General features: G+C 48.9%; 2 protein-coding genes across 6 annotated transcripts; one reads left to right on the plus strand and one right to left on the minus strand.

Annotated features, from left to right (window-relative positions):
- Positions 1–34: 34 nt before the first annotated feature.
- On the plus strand, positions 35–3,877 carry CB2H6orf136 (chromosome B2 C6orf136 homolog). 4 transcript variants are annotated; one of them, XM_042985896.1, is made up of 7 exons: positions 370–637; positions 742–882; positions 1,894–2,102; positions 2,373–2,461; positions 2,644–2,844; positions 3,430–3,499; positions 3,579–3,877. In XM_042985896.1, exons 1-7 carry the CDS (start codon positions 535–537, stop codon positions 3,690–3,692), a joined length of 927 nt encoding a protein of 308 aa, XP_042841830.1. In that variant the 5' UTR covers positions 370–534; the 3' UTR covers positions 3,693–3,877. The 4 variants fall into 4 exon arrangements, with proteins under 4 accessions (XP_007090661.1, XP_042841830.1, XP_042841831.1 ...); XM_042985895.1 differs by lacking the exon at positions 742–882 and having other exon boundaries at positions 384–565; positions 613–637; positions 1,704–2,102; XM_007090599.3 differs by lacking the exons at positions 370–637; positions 742–882 and adding an exon at positions 35–331 and having other exon boundaries at positions 1,704–2,102.
- Positions 3,878–3,910: 33 nt separating this feature from the next.
- Positions 3,911–19,465, minus strand: DHX16 (DEAH-box helicase 16). Of its 2 annotated transcripts, none has more exons than XM_007090598.3 (20): positions 19,036–19,465; positions 17,349–17,596; positions 17,100–17,262; positions 16,735–16,791; positions 13,121–13,375; positions 12,731–12,934; positions 12,459–12,650; positions 11,701–11,811; positions 11,414–11,529; positions 9,549–9,759; positions 9,254–9,352; positions 8,997–9,149; positions 7,448–7,588; positions 6,663–6,825; positions 6,446–6,564; positions 6,265–6,332; positions 5,392–5,554; positions 5,126–5,287; positions 4,662–4,835; positions 3,911–4,147 (listed from the first exon to the last, which is right to left on the minus strand). In XM_007090598.3, the coding sequence occupies exons 1-20, from the start codon at positions 19,240–19,242 to the stop codon at positions 4,019–4,021; spliced, it is 3,135 nt and encodes a 1,044-aa protein (XP_007090660.2). In that variant the 5' UTR covers positions 19,243–19,465; the 3' UTR covers positions 3,911–4,018. The 2 variants fall into 2 exon arrangements, with proteins under 2 accessions (XP_007090660.2, XP_042841824.1); XM_042985890.1 differs by having other exon boundaries at positions 19,024–19,465.
- Positions 19,466–19,993: the final 528 nt, after the last annotated feature.

The following is a 19,993-nucleotide window of genomic DNA, read 5'->3' on the forward strand; positions in this document are numbered from 1 at the left end:
CCTGAACGCTAGTTTACTGCGCAAGCGCTCTGAGGCAGCCTCAAGAACAGGCGAGCGCAGGCGCACTTAGTGCAGACAAAGTGCCTCACCGCTTCCCTGGAATCCGCTGCAGTGCGCAAGCGCGCAACATCTTCGTTTCCCTCCTCTCAGCCCCCCCACCCCCCCACCTCCTTTCCCCTTCAAGAAACCGGCTCCAGGGCGCGCTCACCCCTGTGAAGAGGCCGGACACGGGAGGCGCTGTCTCCGCTCCCGGAAGATCATGTATCAGCCCAGCCGGGGGGCGGCCCGGCGTCTCGGCCCTTGCCTCCGTACCTACCAGGCTCGCCCCCAGGTGAGAGCAAAGAGGAAACCCGGGGAGAGGAGGGGGCGGGGTGAGACCCTCCTCAGAGCCGGCGCGTAGGGCGGAGCGCGCGCCCCGTCCGCGCAGGCGCAGTGGCGTCCTACCGCCCCTTTTCACCTGGGCTGGGCGGTGCATGGAGGGGAGAGGGGTCGCGAGGATTGGAGGGTTGCGCCGCCATCGGTGGCGTACACGGGATGTTGGTTCTCCCGGGTCTGGGTTGTGCAGGTTGGATTGAAGCTGGGACGGCGGGGCGAGGCCGCATTTCGTCCCAGCTTCTGCGGTTACCTGTGCCTGGAGGTGATTTGAAGGGCAGTGGGTGGAGAGGTTCGCAGCCCGGCCGCGGAGCTGCCCCGGGAGTTTCCAAGTCCCGACTGGACAGACCTAGGGGCCGCGCTTTGCAGCTCGCGCATCTTCCACCCGGATAGCGGTCCTGGCAGAAAGGCCGGCCCGGCTGGACTGGGCTCGGGCCCCAGCTCCAGGGTGGGCAAGATGGCCACGCCCCCGGCGGAGACGGTGCCTCAGGGACACCTTTGGGGACAGAGGTACCTGCACGGCCCGCCAGCCTTCCCGGTAGTGAGACCCCCCCCCCGGGGGGGGGTTCCTTGAGAGCGGAGAGACTTGGTCTAGGCCTATGAGTGGCCTCCCACTCATCGCACTTTAAGCGTAGGTAAACCAGAGGAATGAAGCCCTCTGGTTTCATTAACCTTCGTTAAAGGTCTGGAGACCTTTAACGGTCTCCTGGGCTTGTTTCTGTCATAGGGGGGCCCGAAATGATAGTAGGTTACATCTACATACTACTTTACAGGTCGCGGAGTTTTATTTACATTTATTAGGTCATATAGTCCTCATAATAACTCAGTGTGGCTTCATCGTCCTCGTTTATAAGAAGACATTTATAAGAGATAGGCATAGGTAATGAGAATGCCTAAGGTGTCACAATGTAATCGGAGCTCAGAGAAATGTCTCCTACTTCCAGTTGGATGTTTTTTTTCTGTTACACACTGCTTGGTGGAGTTCCCTTACAGGCTACGTTATTTCATCCACAGTAAGCGAAAATCTGTTACTCGTTCTTTTTTCAAAAAATATATTATGATTCTTCCTGTAAGAGAGGTGGAATTGCCCCCAAAACAGTGTTAGGATCTTAAACAAGTGTACTGTTTTGGGGGAAGTACTGGTACCTGTGTCACAGGAAACTCTTTCCTCCTGTTTTCAGTAGAGGTGAATTCATCCCATTTTCCTCTAATAATTTTCTCTCTCCTGTCAGGAGGAGCAGGATTGGAAGCATATTAATGAACAGAGTTTAGATGCGGGGGTATCAGGCAGCTAGATTCTTACCTTTTTTCCTTTTATTCTTCCTCCTTAGGACCAGCTTTCTCCACGGGCTCTACCATTTCCTCCACTTTGGCCCCACTCCACAACAACCACTTCTCCATCTTCTATTTTCTGGTCTCCCCCACTCCCACCCCCTCCTATCTGGTTGCTTCCCCGAGCTCCCCCCCTCCCTCTCCCTCAGATCCAGGCCCTCAGCTCACCATGGGTGGTTCTCCCTCCAGGAAAGGGAGAGGAGGGACCAGGACCTGAGATGCATAGCGGCTGCTTGGATGGGCTTAGGAGCCTATTTGAGGGACCTCCCTGCCCCTATCCTGGGGCTTTGATACCTTTCCAAGCCCCTGGGACCTCTTGCCCTTCCCCTGCCACGCCATCAGGAGATCCGAGTATGGAGGAGCACCTGGCTATCATGTATGAGAGACTGAGACACGAGGTAAGTCAGCCTGAAAGTGGGCTTCACCCACAGTGAGAAGGGATGTAGGCAATACTTGGAAATAGAGGATTTTCTTGAAATCACGAGGCAGGCAAATATATGTATTATGTAATTTCCCAAGGAAGAGATGTTCTTCAGTTTTGATTTAAGGGAAGTTAGACATGGAATGAGATTTCCTTTCAGAGGGGAGTAAAGAGGCACCAAAAAGAGAAAACTGAGAAATAGGATAATTTCTTTCCTACTGGACTGATGCCTTCTTCTTCCACCTAGCTTCCCAATCTCTTCCTTCACTCCCACGACTATACTCTCTACTCATCGGATGTGGAATTCATCAATGAGATCCTGAACATACGCACCAAGTGAGAATCCAGGCACGGGTAGGGCCTTGGGAAAGAAAACCACCCAATGCTTTATACTTGACCTTTTTCACTTACCAGAGAAGGTCCTGCTACTTCTCACAACTGTTTCCCATTCCCCAGAGGCCAGTGAGGTTTTTCTCATTATGCCATCATAAGATAGCTTTCCCATCCCTTCTTCACAGGGGCCTAACATGGTACATTCTGTCACTGACCCTCTGCCGCTTTCTGGCCTGGAACTATTTTGCACAACTTCGGTTGGAGGTTCTACAGCTGACCCGCCACCCAGAGAATTGGACCCTGCAAGCCCGCTGGCGGCTTGTGGGGCTGCCCATCCACATGCTTTTCCTGCGTTTCTACAAGCGTGACAAGGAAGAGCTTTACCAGTAAGAGAAAAGATCCAGTCAGTTTCCTAATCCTACTTTAGGACTCTGATGGTCTAGTCTTCCAGACAATCCTTGATCTACTCTGACTTGACTGCAAGCTTTTTCTTGAGGGCAGGGATTTCGTTTTAGTCTACTTTAATATACAGAAATAGGGACTGAGCGTAAGGAAACCTCTAAACTCGGGTTTCTTCATGTACATTGTGTGGTACATAGTAGGCATTCAAATATTTATTGAACAAATGAAAATTCCTGTGTAATAAGTTGAGCCTCGCAACCCTAGGTAGAGTATTTGGTAAGTTTCTGGCAGAGAGTAGAATCTCAAGAAATTGTTAGGCTCAGCCCAAACCAGTGGTCCTCAAAGTTTGCTGCATGGTGGAATCATCTAAGGATCTTTAAAAAATATTGGTGCCAGACATTCTGATTTAAGTGGGACAGGGTACAGCCTCGGCAATCAGGACTTTTCAGAGTTCTCCAAGTGATCTAGTGTGTAGCAAAATTTAGCAACTACTGGTTTAAACAAATGCTTGAATTAAACTTTGCGATCAGTCACCTCCCTCAGTAAGCCTTTCTTTATCCCTTCACCAGGACTTATGATGCCTATTCCACCTTCTTCCTGAATTCCAATGGCCTCATTTGTCGCCATCGCCTAGACAAAGTGAGTCCTTTAGACTGGATGGGGATGGGGTGAAGGGATAGAACATCCCACCAGCTGGCATTAACCTTTGTTCCTGCAGCTGATGCCTTCACACTCACCCCCAACACCTGTGAAGAAACTGCTAGTGGGAGCCCTGGTGGCTCTAGGACTGTCAGAGCCAGAACCCAACTTACATCTGTGTTCTAAGACCTGATCCAGGAACTGGGTGGAGGCAGCACTGAAGACTTTGCTACATACGCACAAGTGGTGGAGGTGGAGGTGGCCTAGAATCTCTGGGAGCCAGCTTCCTCCTCTCTTTTCTCTCCTTTTTTGCCATCTCATGCCATGTAAAGCTGCTGTGTAATTTAATTTGTAAATAATAAAGTCTAAGTAAATATATGAGAATTTCCACGTCACTTTCTCTGCATCTCAGAAGTTCCTACAAAGCTTTATTCCAAAAATACTTTTATTAATAGATATTAAATAATACTACAGAAAGAAAAGGAGCTGGCGTTGGGTTGTGTTTGTGTTCCCTTCTCTTTACCCTAGCTCTTCTCGTGTCTTGCCTATTTTTTTTGGCATTTTCTTAGAATGGGGATCTTCTAGCTCCTTGGCCTTATAATAGTGGGGAGCTACCTCCAGAAGCCAACTGCTTTCAATCTCTAATACCTAGAAGAGATGAAAAAAATTAGCAGGGTTCCCCTTTTTCCAAACTAGATTCATAATGTACGTGTTTGACCAAAAAGTTTCTTTTTTTCCACCTTTGACTACAGGGCTAGGGGAAAGGTGCCAGGTTCTAATACTATATACCCCAAAGGCAGACACACCTCTACATGTCATTCAGGATCCCAAGCAAACTATCCCTAAAAAATCTGATCATAAAGCTATATAAACTACACTCATGACAGAGACCACATCTGCTTTGTTCACCATTCTCACCCCAGCATCTGAAAATACTGAGACAACAGGCATTCTCATTCATTAATTCATTGAATGAGTATGCAGATCTTAGTAGATGCTGACACAGCTGTTAGAAACAATGTCTTTCTATTTTATCCTACCTTAAATCAATGTGTTTTCCTTTCTCTGCTGGTCTCAGCAACTTGAATCTGGATTTTGAGCTTGCTAGGATCCCACCGCCCCACATATCTCCACCTTCCTGGGCAGGGGAAGGTCCCCTCACCTGTCTCATGAATTCCTTGGTGGTCAAGACAAGTTCATGGTAGAGCAGCCAGCGTGGCTGTTCCTCAAAGAGAGAGGAGTTGGGGTGAATGAACACTGTCTGCTGTTGTTTGACTGTGCGATAGCCACTACGAGTCAGTCGCGCCGTGTGGTAAAAGTAACCAGCTGTGATGGCCTTAAGGGCAGACAGGAAAGAAAGTCAACCAGAAAGCCAGATATCCAAGCACCCTAAGCACTCACTACCTTTTTAGTTCAGGCTTCTGGAGAACTAGAAAGGTAAAGGATGCATGAAGAACCCACTGAGAAGGAACCTTCATTGGCGTGGGGGAGAAAGCACAGAAGAGCACACTTTCCACAGGGGAAGAGGACATATCCTCAGGCTGGAGGGATGACTGCAGGCCGCTGGAGAAGCTTGCTCCATAGATTGAGGGGGTGTGGGGAACAGCAGACTAAAGAAACGCTGACCTTGCGTACACGAATATAGTCCCCTTGGCAGGAGCTGAGACCAACTTCCACTCGTTCCAAGAGCCCCTCCAGCTGTTCCCGCACATCCCTGGCTCGGCGCATTGATCTGAATTGTACAAAGTTTTCATAGCACCACTGGGAAGAGTAACCACTCTCAGCCCACTGTGAAGATGGTTAAAAAAAGGGGGGAGAAGTGGGGGGGATAAGTAGCAGAACCAGAGTCTCCCCCCATGTCTCCCTCATTCCCATCATCCATGCCCAGTGACCTGTGTATAAACGTTTAGCAGAACCAGGTGGTCCCCACCAGGGAGGAAAAAATTGACACGGGCATTGTCGGCATGGACGACCTTGTCCTTGGGTCGGTAGAAGATGGAATTGTTGACAGAGAGCATGGCAGCCACTGTCAGGATCTCTTCTGAACAGCTATACCTGGGGCAGGAAGGGGAAAACATGAGGATTCAAAGGAAGACACACAGGAACAGACACACGGTGAGGGGAAAAGTGATCACTGTGTGTAGCTATGTCCTCACATGGAAACTGTTGGTTAGGATAATGGCTACAAACCAGAGCAGACAGATTTTGGTTGCAGCAATGGCAATATGCGTGTCGAGGACATGAAACATAACAGAGGAGGGCTATCCTTGGAGGTGGGGACAGGAAAGCACTTGGGACTTCTGAGGGTTCTATAGGAGGAAGGTGTGTATTGTGTGCATCAGGGAAAGACAGCACTTCATGTAATCACCTCTGACCTCAACCATGGCAGGGGAATGGCATTTAAAGGTGATCCCTCCACAACTACATCTGAATGTTACAGTGTGAAACCTTAGGAATGAGTAAGTCCCCAAACCAGTCCACAAATAGCACTCTGCACAGGTGTGAAGGGACTTCCACATCCATTCATGCCCCCAAATTTTCTGTTAGTCAATCTTATCCATTTCATATCACGATCAAGGAAGGGCAAGACAGTGTCTTACTGCCCCTTGTGAGCCTCAAAAGGGGCAGTAAGAGCTTTCTAACTTACTTGTTAAAGAATAATACAGTAGAGAAAAAAAGCAAGATAACAAAGATGGCCCCAAGAGACAGAAAGAGGCACAGCTGGTTTGTGTGCTGGGGGTTTGGGCAGGGCGAGGGTTGCTTACTTTTCAGAGGCCAAGATCATTTTAGATAGCATGGGATCCACTGGTAGCTCTGCCATCTTTCGACCAGACTAAGGAAGGAAAGAGAGGTGAGGCCAGTCCTCCTTCAGGTGTCTCTCCACCATTCAAGAGGTTACCCCCAATCCCTTCATCCTGCCCAGCCCATGCTGCCCTCCCACCTCACCGTGGTGAGCTCCCCAAGGTGGTTGAGGGCTCCCAGAGCATACAACTGCTCCAAGGCTAGCAGCAGGGTCTCATATGGTGGAGGGTCCAGGAAATCAAAGTGCATTAGGTCATGGATCCCTAAAGAAAGATATGAGGGAATAGACAGTTTCTCTGCAAGGACCAGTGACTCTAACCCCACCTCCCTCCTCTCAGGAAAACTGGGGGACCCCAATAACCTAAGCTCTTGAGCAGCAACACAACATTGCCCAGGCTGGTCCTCTGGATCTCTGGCACAGTGGTTTCCTCCAGCTCATGCTGATAGGCCCAGGCGGTATACAGGCGGAAGCACTTCCCTGCAGCCACCCGACCCGCCCGACCAGCTCGTTGATTGGCTGAGGCCTGGAAAGAAAGGAGAAGCAGGACAGCTGACAATCTGATGAGGGAAAAGACAAAGGGCAATATTTATGCAAGAGATCTGAAAGGATGGGAGCACCTGGGTGACTTGGTCGGTTAAGCATCTGACTTCCGATCAGGTCACAATCTCATGGTTAGTGAGTCTGAGCCCCACGTTGGGCTCTGTGCTAACAGCATGGAGCCTGCTTTGGATTCCGTATCTCCCTTTCTCTCTGCCCCTCCTTGCCACTCGCACTCAGTCTCTCTCAAAAATAAATGAACATTTAAAAAAAAGGGGGCACCTAGGTGGCTCAGTCGGTTGAGCATCCAACTTCGGCTCAGGTCATGATCCCGCAGTCCATGAGTTCTAGCCCCGCGTCGGGCCCTGTGCTGACAGCTTGGAGCCTGGAGCCTGCTTCTGATTCTGTGTCTCCCTCTCCCTCTGCCCCTCCCCCACTCATGCTCTGTCTCTCTCTCTCTCAGAAGTGAATAAATGTTAAAAAAAAAAAAAAAAAAAAGAAATCTGAGAGGATGTAGGTTGCTTATTTCCTGTCCTCTGAGAAGCTCCCACAGGTTTCTGAGTTGAACCTTCCCCATGGAGACCCTGCTAGAGCCCAATCAGGCTGACCTTGCTGCAGGGTGTGACAGTGAGGGATTCCATGCCTGTGCGAGGGTTGTAGCTCTTCTGCTTACAGAACCCTGGATCCAGCACATAAATGATGCCCTCTATGGTGAGTGACGTCTCAGCGATGTTTGTTGCCACAACCACCTGAGTGAAAGGATGTAGAATCACCCAGGGACCCCACCCACCAAGTTACCTAGAAAAAGTAATCCTGGAAGATTCAAGTAGACAAGCAGGTGCAGACAAGGGGCAAGAGCTGAGGGCATTCATATCCAAAGGCAGGAGAGAGGTCCAAGGCCAGGCAGAGGCAAGGGAGAAGTAGGGATAAACAGGGACATGATGTGGAAAGGGAATAGGGAGAAGAGGAGTTAGAACTTTTTTCAGAAATGGGAGAGGGTGGGTCCAGGTCCCTGCCTCCATCTTGTCCAACACCACTTTCACATTCACCCTCCCCCACTACTTCCTGCAATAGCCTCCTCATGTGTCTTCCTGGCTTTACTCCAAGCCCTGTTTACCTGGCATCCAGATGGTTCTTTAAAAATGTTAACTTGTCACGTCTCTAACCCCATCCTTCAATGGCTTCCTGCCTACTTGAGAATTATATACAAGTCCCTTAAGGCCCTCAGTCATCCAGCCCTGGCTACCATTCTGACCTTACCTCTGAGTAAGGGCTCCCAGCCAGGCTCCCAGGCTGGTCCGAGCATACTCCTCACTCGGGTCCTTTGCATAAGCTCTTACCTCTGCTGGACACACTCATCTCCCAGATTATCAGCCTGGCTCCCTCCCTCACCAGGTTCAGGCCTCAGCTTCCCTTTCACCTTACTGGAGAGGGAGAGGCCTTCCCTACACCCCAAGGAAAATACTTCCCTGCCATTCCTCACTCCCACCCCCTAGAGTCAGTCTCCATCTTCCCAAGCTGCACTGTATTTCTCCACAGCATTAGCATTTGTCATAAATCAGCATTGTGTATTTACATGTCCACTGTCTCCTAACCTCTGTTAGACTATAAACTCTGGGAGGCTAGGGACTTAGTTTATCACTGTATCTTCGTTCCCTAGAACAGTAACTGGCATGTGGGAGAGCTTGTTAAATATTTGTTGAATGAAAGTTACATCTTTGCTCAAAACCTTTTGAATGCCACCCAATCGTCTGAAGTCCAAATGCTTTCAACTGCTATGAAAGGCCCTCCCTAATATCAGTCCAAAGTTTTCACCTTGTGAACTTTCCACTCAGCCTTCTAGATAACGCTCTGATCTCAAACTCACCTTAGGCCTTGCTCTGATATTCCCCACCATTTTTCTTAAAGGTCCAGATCAAATCTAACCTGCTGGCACACCAAGGACCTCCCTCCTCCTCTGCACCCCTACAGTGCTACTTAACAGATCATGTATTTGGCTATGTCTCAGTTCATGCTGAATTATTCTCTCTCTCCAGCTCTGGAAGTGAGGGACTATTACTGAACCCTGTAGCTGCAACAGTGCCCAGGACATATCCTGCACAGGGCAGGCACATACTCTCTTTTCCATTACTAGTTGTGTGGGTTTCTCCAACTAACCTTTCGTGCCCCAGGGGGTGTGGGCTGGAAGATTCGAGCTTGCATGTCAGAAGGCAGGTTGGCATAAATGGGTAACACCAAGAGCTCCCGGATTTTGGAGCCCAGGCGGCGGCAGCGATCCTGGAGCATCTCACAGGCGGCCTCAATCTCCTCCTAGATTTGGGATGGGGAGAACAGTCCAGTGACATACAGCTGACATGCCAGCTCTGTCTTCCCCTGGGATACACACATCATCATCCCTCCCCTACATGTCACACCTGTCCTGTCAGGAACACCAGGATATCCCCGGGAGGCTGGGTCACATGGATCTGCAGCACAGACACCACACAAGCTTCCAGGTAGTCAGCCTCTGGAGCCTGGGGATGAGGAGGAGAAGGGTCACAGGAAGGCCATCTGCTCAGGAAACCTCTTCCTCTTCTCCCAGCTCAGTAACCACTTTATCCCAGTTCCCCTTTGGACTCTCCATTTCCCCTTCCATCTTTAGAACAACCTTCTCCAAAGGCTCAAGCTTTGGTGCCTCACACTTAAGTCCATCCTCCCTGAGGGGAGCACCTTGGTATAGAAGATGTCAACTGGAAACCTGCGTCCAGGGATTCGGAAGACAGGGGCGTCATCAAAGAAGGTGGAAAAACGGGCAGTGTCCAGTGTGGCTGAAGCCACCAAGACCTTCAGCTCAGGCCGGAAGCGAGCAACATCCTTGATCAACCCAAAGAGAATGTCTGTGTGTAGGGTCCGTTCATGAGCCTCATCTACCATCACCACGCTGGGGAAAGAACAGGGGAGCAGTGAGCAAGGAAAGCTGGGCATTGCAGGAGAGGACACTAGGGTGCCCTGGATAAGGGCACAAATGGAAGTAAAGAGCCCAAAGGTGAATGTGGGAGGAGGGAGTTCCAAGGAGAAGCCAATCACCCCAGTTAAGGAAGACCAACAAAAAGTTAAAGAAGGTCAAGACCCCAGGGTCTGCAGCCTATTCCAGCCTGGCAGACAACAATAACCAAGATCTGGAGGCTGGAAGCCAAGGCCAGGACAAGTCAGACAATCCTCTCTGGATCAGAGTCAAAGGTCTGTCAGAGTCAACAGAAGTAAGAATATCTGTTTTAAAGCGGAAAAAAAGTGAGAGCAGGGCCTCTTCAAATAAGGCTGGGCTCCCCAGGCTGGCTGGGGATGAACAGACAGATCTGAGCCACCACGATCTGAACAGCCCAGAAGTTCCCAGGCTCCCAATGGACTGCTGTGATGTGTCCCTGTTGGTCCTGCTGCCTCTTTGTGGAGAGAGGGAGCGGTTAAGTCTTTCTACCCCAAACTTAAAGGACCTTGCAGGCTTCTTGGTTTCCTCCTTAGTTACATGTGTGCCATGCTTCTTTATCCTTGCTCAAGTCTTTGGATTTCCAAGTGACAGTCAAGCCTGCAGGAGCTCACCCCCTGGCTCAACCCTTTGTGCCTAACCCTGACTATGCTGGTGTAGTCCCCAGCTGTTTCACAAAGCAGGCTGATTTGATGGGAAAACTCCATGCCCCAAACACTCTTACACTGGCTAGCCTTCTATGGGTTCTGAGATTTTTGCAAGGGATGTGAAGGCTCAAATTATATTTGTTCTATTGCTCCATATATGATATCCTAGGACCAGAAATCTATAGCCTCCTAAAAGTTAAAAAGGCACATATTGCTCAGCTGGCCTGACCCCACCACTAGCCCATGCACAGATCCCTTCTCCTCCTAAACACATGTTCATGCAAAGCCCTGCTTGGCCAACACCAACACTGAGAACTCATTATTCACAGGCCAAGGCACTCCAAGACTTTGGCCAAAGGCCCAAGAGTGAGGGTCCAGGCATACTGACAGCCCCTCCAATCACCACTCTGGCTTCTTGGTATTGTGCTGAAATCTGTCTCACTATAACCTCTCCCATGGTTGCTCCATGTACTGTCTGTAGTCACGTGAAACAAGTCTGACCTTTTTTTCCAAGTAACACCCCTTCCCATGTTTAGAGGGAACCAGGATGTGTCCCCTGAGTTTCTTCTCTCTAAGCTGAACATTCTAAGTTTCTTCAAAGGGTCTTCACATGGCTTTTCAAGTCTCTACAGCACTACTTTACCATCCTGGTATTTTCTACACTCTGGAAGCAACAGGGCAGGGGGCGGTGGGTGGGCAGGGAAGGGAGAGGACTTCTCTGCAGTCTCTTCTACCCCATCTCTATGGCGCCTGCAGTTCAGTCCTAGTACCATCCACACCATAAAGATCTAAGAAGTGGTGGGCTAGTCAGAAGACAAAGGCCAAACTAGCTGGGTAAGACTAAAGAGAAGAAAGGCCAGAAATTAAAGGAGATACAGGAAGATACTGAAGGGGGAGGAAGGCAGCAGATGGGGTAGAGGAGAAGATGGTGGCTCTCTTGTGGGAGGTGGGGACCCCTTGTGTACCTGTAACTTGCAAGGTCAGGTTCAGAGAGGAACTCCCGGAGGAGCATCCCATCTGTCATGTAGCGGAGGACAGTTCGCTCCGACGTGCAGTCCTCAAAGCGGATGCTATAGCCAACCTGTTAAGGGGGCCATTAGCAATCAAAATTGGGCTGGTGCTCCCTGAAGGGAGTGCAGGGCTAGGGGACGAGGTGCCAGGGCCTGGACCTGTGGTGTGAAGCCCTGTGCAGTGTGGGCTACGTCCCAGACCCTAGAGGCTCCCCTCGCCCTTCGGTCCCCACATATCTCACCTCATTCCCAAGCTTCACACCCATCTCCCGGGCCACTCGGGCAGCCACACTCATGGCTGCCACTCTCCGGGGCTGGGTGCAGGCAATCTTCATTCCCTTCTTTGTGTAACCCTGAATGACAAGAGAAGAGGTTTTCTCTTTGTTAAATATGCTCCTGGAACCCAGGACAATTCAGAGAAAGAGATGTAAATTCATGACAGGGCAGGGGGAATGGAGGGAACAGACAGAACCTGAAAACCAGACCACAAGGGCAAACGGATAGGACAGCACACCTAGGGCCCTTGAGGGCGTCGTCACCCAGCCCTGAGAGTCCCAGCGTCTGGGTAATCATGTTCAGGCCCTGCTAGATTTGAGGGGGAACAGGACAGACAACTGGGGCAGACCCAGATGCAATGGAAAACAAAAGAAGGTGAAAAAGGAAAATGAGTCCTTTGACTCTTCGTTCTTTGGCCCCTGCAGAGGAGCAACAGCTGAGCTGGCTGGCATGGGAAGGTCCACAGCCCACCATCTATCTGCTTTACATGTTCTTCCAACATGAATGTATGGAACCAGACACAAACATTGTGGCAGCAAGTGAGAATAGAAACATAAAGGGTTTGTCCTTATTCTTAAGAAACTCACAATTTAGAAGAAAAGACTAAGTGACTGAAGACGAAAAGGTAAGCAGCTACTCAAAACACCATGTAAAAGAAGGTCTGACAGGACTGTGCTTGTCAAGGGCCAGTGCCCAGCAACCTGGAGGGTGTGGATGACTGTACCTCCTCAAAGAGATACTGCGGGATCTGGGTGGTCTTCCCGGAGCCTGTCTCACCCTCGATGATGAGGACCTGATGATTAGCAATAGCAGCCAGGAGCTCCTCACGGAATGGGAACACTGGGAGGCTGCGGCGGACAGCCTGGATGGACTCTTTCTGCTGAGCCTGGGTTGGAGGTGGTGGGCCTGATGGCTCCTGAGAAGGAGAAAGAATGGCATGAGCTTCAGAGCCAGCTTCCCAACCTCCTTAGGATGTCCCAGAGTTCTCCCGCTCACCTCGTCACCCTGGAGCTGAGTGGCCCGGACAAACTCGATGGTCTCCTCTTCCTCCAGCACCAGCTGATACTTGGGCTTCTGGGAGGCAGCATCTCGGGCCCCAAATTTCAGGGACGCTGCCCCCAGCCGGGCCTCCTCCCAGCGCCGCTGCTCCTCCCCAGGGGCACCTGATTCCTCCTCCCCTAGATCCATAGCTCGTGCTGGCTATGGAGAGGACATGTGAAGATAGGTGATGCCTTCTTTCCAGGCCCCTCCTCCCCAGTCACTACCCCTGCCCACCAGGAAAGGCAAGACAAAGAAGGGGCCAGCCACAGCCCTGGTCAATGCCTTCAAGACCTCCCTCCCCTCAGCTTGGGGAGCAGGGCTGAAGCTGATTCTGCTTAATCTCACCTGTCCTCGGGTTTCCTCAGGCATATGGTAACGATTGGTGGCCTCCAGCTTCTCCTGCTCCCCAGCAGCCCGGTACTCTCGGGCCAAGTCCCGCACTCGCCGCTTGTATTTGAGCTCCCGCCGCTCATGTCGGCTCAGCTCCACATCCCCAAAAAGGAACTCCTCATCAGCCAGCTCAGCCTCCAGATCCTCAAGTTTCTCTCGTTCCCTCTTAGCCAAGTACTCTCGGCGGGATTTCTTCCGCAGCTCAGGGACCTGGGTCAGGACAGGGCAACCAAATCCTTATCTTATTAGAATAGCAACCCCTTTCCTTATCTATCTGTAAAAGTGACAAATTCCCCAACAGGCTGGCAATGTCCCTCTGCAATGTCCAACCTAATGGTATACTCCAAGCTGGGCCTCTCTGAAAGCCACACACTGACCCCACACACTATCTTCTAGCAGCACGATCCAACTGGAAGGACTTCTGGACAGTCTCACCATCTTTGTCAATACAAATACATCAGGGCAATTATTTGAATATTTTAGATTATATTATTATTTTATTCAACTTAGTGGAAAGGAGGAAAACAAAAGGGCTAATACCAGCATTTAGAAGCACAGGTCTCAAACGAAAACCACTGGCTGTGCCAAAAACAGTAGGTAATCTTCAGTCTGTTAGATGCTCCCTGGTCTTAAATCAAATTACTATGGTTTGGGAAAAGGGGAAAAATACACTATATACAAAAAAATGGAAGTATAACATCAGAAAGTGTTCTGTAAGGCAAGATGTAATTAGAAAGGCCTAGCTCTCTGAAACTAACCTCTCCCCGCCTCCTACAATGTGTCATTTGGCTTCTACAGGTTCCTTTGATATGAGCTTTTTAGGACATATTATGGATACCAATAAAAGACTGGCCACATCCATAAGACCTTTCTCAGCTCTCATCCTGAGCCCTCCCACTGTGGCAACATTGTCTTCTCAGATCACAACAACCTCCTCTACTGTGGTGGCAAAACCTCATTAAGCCCTTTCGTTGGGGGCTCCAATTCGGTTTAATTGCTTGGCTTTTCTTGTTCATTCTGTGAAGACTTAAAAGTTTATGCTCATGATCTAATGTGAGTACACAATCAAATACCCTTCCAACCTGATGGGTAAAGCAGAAGATATCCTTTTAAAATATGGACAAAAAACCAGGGCAATTTGAGGGGCACCTGGCTGGCTTAGTCAGAAGAGCATGGAACTCTTGATCTCAGGATCCTGAGTTCAAACCCCACACTGGGTGTAGCTATTACTAAAACAAACAAACAAACAAACAAACATACAAACAAACAAACAAAAACAACCCAGGGCAATATAAACATCAAAAAGAATCATGATAGGGCACCTGGGTGGCTCAGTCAGTTAAGCATCTAACTCTTGATTTCAGCTCAGGTCATAATCTCACAGTTTGTGGAATGGAATCCTACATTGGGCTCTGCATTGACAAAGTGAAGCCTGCTTGGGATTCTCTCTCTCTCTCTCTCTCTCTCTCTCTCCCTCTCTTTCTGCCCTTTCCCCACTCATGCACATGCACTGTCTCTCAAAATAAAAAAAAAAAAAAGAATAATGATATGAAACTATAAAATACTGCAAAATAGAAATTCGTGAGTCCAATGTGACACACATACACACTAAGAATGGGAAAAAGCTTTTGCCCCCAGTGAGGTGGCTGTTACACCAAACTCCTTACTCTGAAAATTAGTAATTAAACATTTTCCCTGCCTTTTAAAAAGGAATGATAGCTCATTCCTACTTGTTAAGGAAAAGCTCTTCTTTACATAACAAGGATAGCCAAAAAATGTAGAAGGGATGTCAAACTCCAAAAATCACCTTCTGCAATCCCCAGTGAAACAGCAGATTCAGGAAAGGATCTGCATCTAATGGCTACTAAAACCATTAGATGAAAGGCTGTTGGCAAAAAGGATATCTGCACTAACAGGTAGCCATCGGATAGGATGTCCCCCCTGATGTGGTATAATGTGAAGTGCACATCGCCACCCAAGAGGTGTTCCTGTCACAACTTTTTAATCTGAGTTGAGGCAAGATTTAGATATAATTTCCACTTTAAAGGAAGCATGGGGCATAGAAGAACTCAATACCACAAGATAAGCGTCAGATAAATCCAGAATGTAGGACATAGTACAAGATGAGAGAGAGAGAGAGAGAGAGAGAGAGAGAGAGAGAATGAAACAAAAAAATATATAACAGTCTGAAACACCAAATGTAATGTAGGAAATTTAACTGGGTTCCTGCTTGGAAAAGCAGTTACTAAACACATTTTGGGGTAACTGGGGAAGTTTTACTATGGACAGGTTCCTAGTTGACACATGAGAAGTACTGTTCATCTTCTGGGGTGTGACAATGGCACTGTGGCTTTAGAGGACAATATCTTTATTTTTAGAAGGTACATGTTAATAGGATAAAATGCCATGTCTAAACTCTTTTAAATGGTTCAAAAAGAAAAAAAAGCCTACACTCACACAGACATCGCAAATACTACACATAATATTAACCATTTCTAGGGGTGCCTGGGTGGCTCAGTTGGTTAAGCATCCTACTTCAGTTCAGGTCATGATCTCACAGTTTGTGAGTTCGAACCCTGCATGGGGTTCTCTGCTCTGAGAACAGAGTCCCCTTCAGATCCTCTGTTCCCTCTCTCTCTCTGCCTCTCTCCCGCTCATACATGTGCTCGCTCTCTAAAACAAACATTAAAAAAAAAAAAACTTAAGAAAAAAATTAACCATTTCTGAATCCAGTTTATATGAATGTTCATTATACTAATGCTTTCAACATTCTTATTTGTTTGGAAGTTTTCATGATTCAAAAAGAAAAGGAAAATTAAATTCTGGCAAATAAAAACATTACACCTGTACAGACAAATGTCTTAGTACTCTCTGACCACAATTGTTTTGTGGGGTGGGTCACGAGACAGCTTGGTCAGGAGAGACCTGAGTTCTAATAGGTCATTCTTAGGACATCAAGAGTCTCAAAATTCTTTTGAGAAACCAAAGTATAACCTTACTTGGGAAGACCAAACCTTTGGAAAACCACCTACCCTAACTAAACTTATACCATAACAAGTTCAGTTCATGAATTACAAGGGTTGTGTCCCCATTCAGTAAGAAGACCAACTCAGGAAACTAGAGGAAGATCACAAGGCCATGTCCGGGATAGAGAGACTAGATGGTACGAAGGTATTTGGAACTGGGTGTGTCCAAACTGAATGGTCAGCATATCCCTAGGCAGATCCCTGGGCAGTGGGATAGCTGCCCTGCCCCTGCCCTCCAGCCACCCCCCTTGATGTTCCAGATGCCTTTTGATTACATCTCATTAAGTCTCAGGAAAAGGGAAAGCTCACACTTCCTTTACGAACACAGCGTGATTTAATTCTAAGGAGTCAGGAGGGTTTGTGTGTAGCTTCCTTCCCTCTACAACTTAAGTTTGTCCTTGGTAGGCTCCTGTCAACAGGGACCTGACACCCCATCAGCATCCCCGCTGTATTTCGTGTCCTTTTTCCCCTACCCCAAACCACTTCATTAGAAAGTCTTTCCTTTTGCCTTCTGATGTTGGCTTCTTGGGCACTGGGACTCACCATGGCTTTCCGGTCTTCCTCAGCCATCTTGAGGCGCTTCTGAGCCTCTTCATAAGCCTAGGAAAAGAAGCCAAGAGTAAAGCACTGTGAGGACAAAATCTCCCAAAGCCACAGTCACTCCCCCTTTAGAATCACAAGGTTTTGATATACCATAGCATGAAGAAATGTCCCTTCTCAGTGGGAATCTCTAGGGCTACAGGTTCAGCAGAGGGTCGCCTTAGCCAAAGCACCCAGAGGGGTCCTTTTACCATACAGATGAATACCACCAGAGGCCATCGCTGGTCTTCCCAAAGATTACTATCTCTGCAATCACACCCAACCAGGAATATTCCTGGGGATTTACAAAACATGCTGCTCCTATGTACCTTCTTGTCTGACCGCTCCAAGACATTTCGAGTCCGATCCTTGTCCCGCTGCCGAACCCTCTCAGCAAAGGCATCACGTTCCTCCAGGTCCTGAAGGCGCTCTCGCTCAGTCCTCTCCCACTCATCCTCCGACTCTGGCTTCTCAGTCAGCTGTTTACTTCCTCTGCAGCCCAGCCCGAAGGATCACATAAGGCCTCCTAGAAGGTTTATCATCCCATCATCCCCTGCCCCATCCTGCTTCTGTCTTACCCTGTCTTTCTCTTCTCCTTCTCAGAAACCTCTTGCTCCTCTTCTTCCTCTTCATCCTGACGTTTCTTCCTGAGGTGTTTCCGTTTTTTACGCTTCTTCTGGACATTGCTCCCAGCTCTACCTACGGTCTCCTCACTGCTCTCCTCACTGTCTTCCAGCAACTTATAGGATAGGTTCTTCTCTAGCAGGGCTCGGGCCTCTCGCTCTGCCACTCGAGCTGGCTTTTCTACCACTGCCTTCCGTGGTACCTTTCAGTAGGAGGGAAGATAATGGGATGTGAGCAACTCCTGATCTCTGCCCACCAAGTTTGCCCCATTCCAAATTTAAGGAATGACCTGATCTTAAACCAGCCTTCATTGTCCCTCTTCCCAATGGCTTCACACCATGTTCATCCAGTAATTAACATTTATTGAAACCTGTCCAATGCACCAGGTACTTGCTAGGTACGAACACAGGAATAAACGAAAGACAAAAATCCCTGCCTTCATGGAGTTTATTTTGCATTCTCAAAATCAATTCTCAGTTGCTCAGCCTCTGTTGTTCCTCATGATTAAGTCATTCTGATACCACTGCACCCAGTGCTCCAGCCCAGCCGGTGTCGTCATGATGACCCACGCGCCCCGTTCCTGGCCCTGAATTCTCTGAAGCAGCCATGCTGGCGGCCGACATGCTACGAGGATTGATTTGCAAAGGCTTGTCATATGTCTGGCACTGTATCAGATTCCAGAGATGCTAAACAGATTAACATAAATCATCTACCCTCATCTTACTTACATTCTAAACTTATCTCTCACCAGGCACCATATCTCTCACCAGACAGCTAAAGCAGGCTATATGCCATTCTAGCAACATGCCAAACACTTTCACTCTTCCATATACCTGTTTTGTAAGGTGCTGTCAGGTGAGAGAAATACAAAGACAAGAAATACACAGTTCTGTCCTCTAGAAGCTCACCTTTACACCTTTACTACTTTCCCCTTCTCTGACAAATTTCAAGGAATTTTTGGGCCCGCATGCCTTGATCAGTACTGCTACCTTTTTCTGCCCTTCCACAGAACTTCTCTCTCTCTCTTTTTAAAAATTTTTAATGTTTATTTATTTCTGAGAGAGAAAGAGAGAGACAGAGAGTGAGCGGGGGAGGGGCAGAGACAGAGGGAGACAGAATCCGAAGCAGGATTCAGGCTCTGAGTTGTCAGCACAGAGCTGGTGGCAGGGCTCCAACTCAAGAGCGGGAGATCCTGACCCGAGCTGAAGTCGGACGCTTTACCCACTGAGCCACCCAAGTGCCCCAGCACCTCTCTTCTCTGGCCTCGCTATTCAAAGTGTAGTCTGTGGACTATCGGATTTACCCGGAAACTAGTTAGAAATGCAAAAATTAAGATCCCATCCCATAACTAATAAATCGGAATCTGCACTTTAACAAGGGTCTTGAATGAGTCTCTGCATATTAAAGTTCAAGAAACACTGCTCTGTAGCACTTAACCCTCCTTGAACTTCTCCCCACAGCTGGACGTCCAGCACCTAGCACAGGACCCAGGCGACAACGGACAAGGCTAGGTGCTTGTAAACTGAGCTTATTTAATTCCCCGAACAACAGTTAGCCCAGTCTCACCAGGACAAATAAACTGGGGCCCCTCCCCTGCTCCACCTCCTCTCGCGGTGGGCCCTGCCTCACCCTTTCCCACACCTTGTTCCAGAGTCTCAGGGCGAAGTCCCGGGCCGGCCCGCTGAGGTCCAGAGTATCGGTGTCTCGGAGGCGCTGCACGAACTCCTCGGCCGAGGCACAGCGCTGCGCGGTACCGATCAGAAATTGGGCTACATGCCGTTCGCTCAACCCCAACACCGAGTGCAGCTCGTCCTGCACCCAGCGCTCCAGCCCAGCTGGCGTCGCCATGGTGACCCACGCTGCCCCGTTCCTGGCCCTGAATTCTCTCGAGCAGCCACGCTGGCGGCCGTCCCGTCGGAGGCCCGGAGACCTGGAGTCCTAGGCTGGAGTCTCAGCTCCGCAAAGGACCTGCCTTAGGACCTTGAGGTTTGGCTTTCGACAGCCCCAAACCTTCCTCCCGGACCACCGAGGCCGGAAGCGTCCGATCATTTCCGGTCTAAGCACTATGGTGGCCGAGCGAGTTCAAACCTCGCGGTACCGCCCCTGAGGCTCGGGATAAAATGTTCTATTTCCGCCTCTACTAAGTTCCTCAGTCGTCCCCTGATGGTCGGTCTGTGGATGCCTCTCTCATTTATTCATTCAACAAATGCTGTGTGCTAAGCACAATTTTAGTTGCTGGGGATATGGCAAAGAACTAATCAGAAAAAATCCCTTACCGAAGGGAGGGTCGAAGACGAGATACATAATAAAACATGTAAGTCCTATGGTCAAAAATATGTCAAAAAATAATGCAAGGTTTGTGTGTTGTGGGGGGAGATTCTCTTTCAAATGGAAGGTCAGGTACATGCTGATGAAAGATTAGCCCATGCTGTTTAGGAGTTACCTTTGTTAGCACTGTACCTGCAGCAGGAAGGAATACAGGTTAGGAATAAGCAAGGACCTCCAAGCAGGAAGAAACAGGATTTGGGAAAAAAACAAAGGTTCCTTTTTTCTTTGTGCTGTCTTAAAGTTATTTTTAAAAGTCTCCAAACTAAGAAAT

The sequence above is a fragment of the Panthera tigris genome, chromosome B2 (genome assembly GCF_018350195.1).
Source record: "Panthera tigris isolate Pti1 chromosome B2, P.tigris_Pti1_mat1.1, whole genome shotgun sequence".
NCBI classification, from domain to species: domain Eukaryota; kingdom Metazoa; phylum Chordata; class Mammalia; order Carnivora; family Felidae; genus Panthera; species Panthera tigris.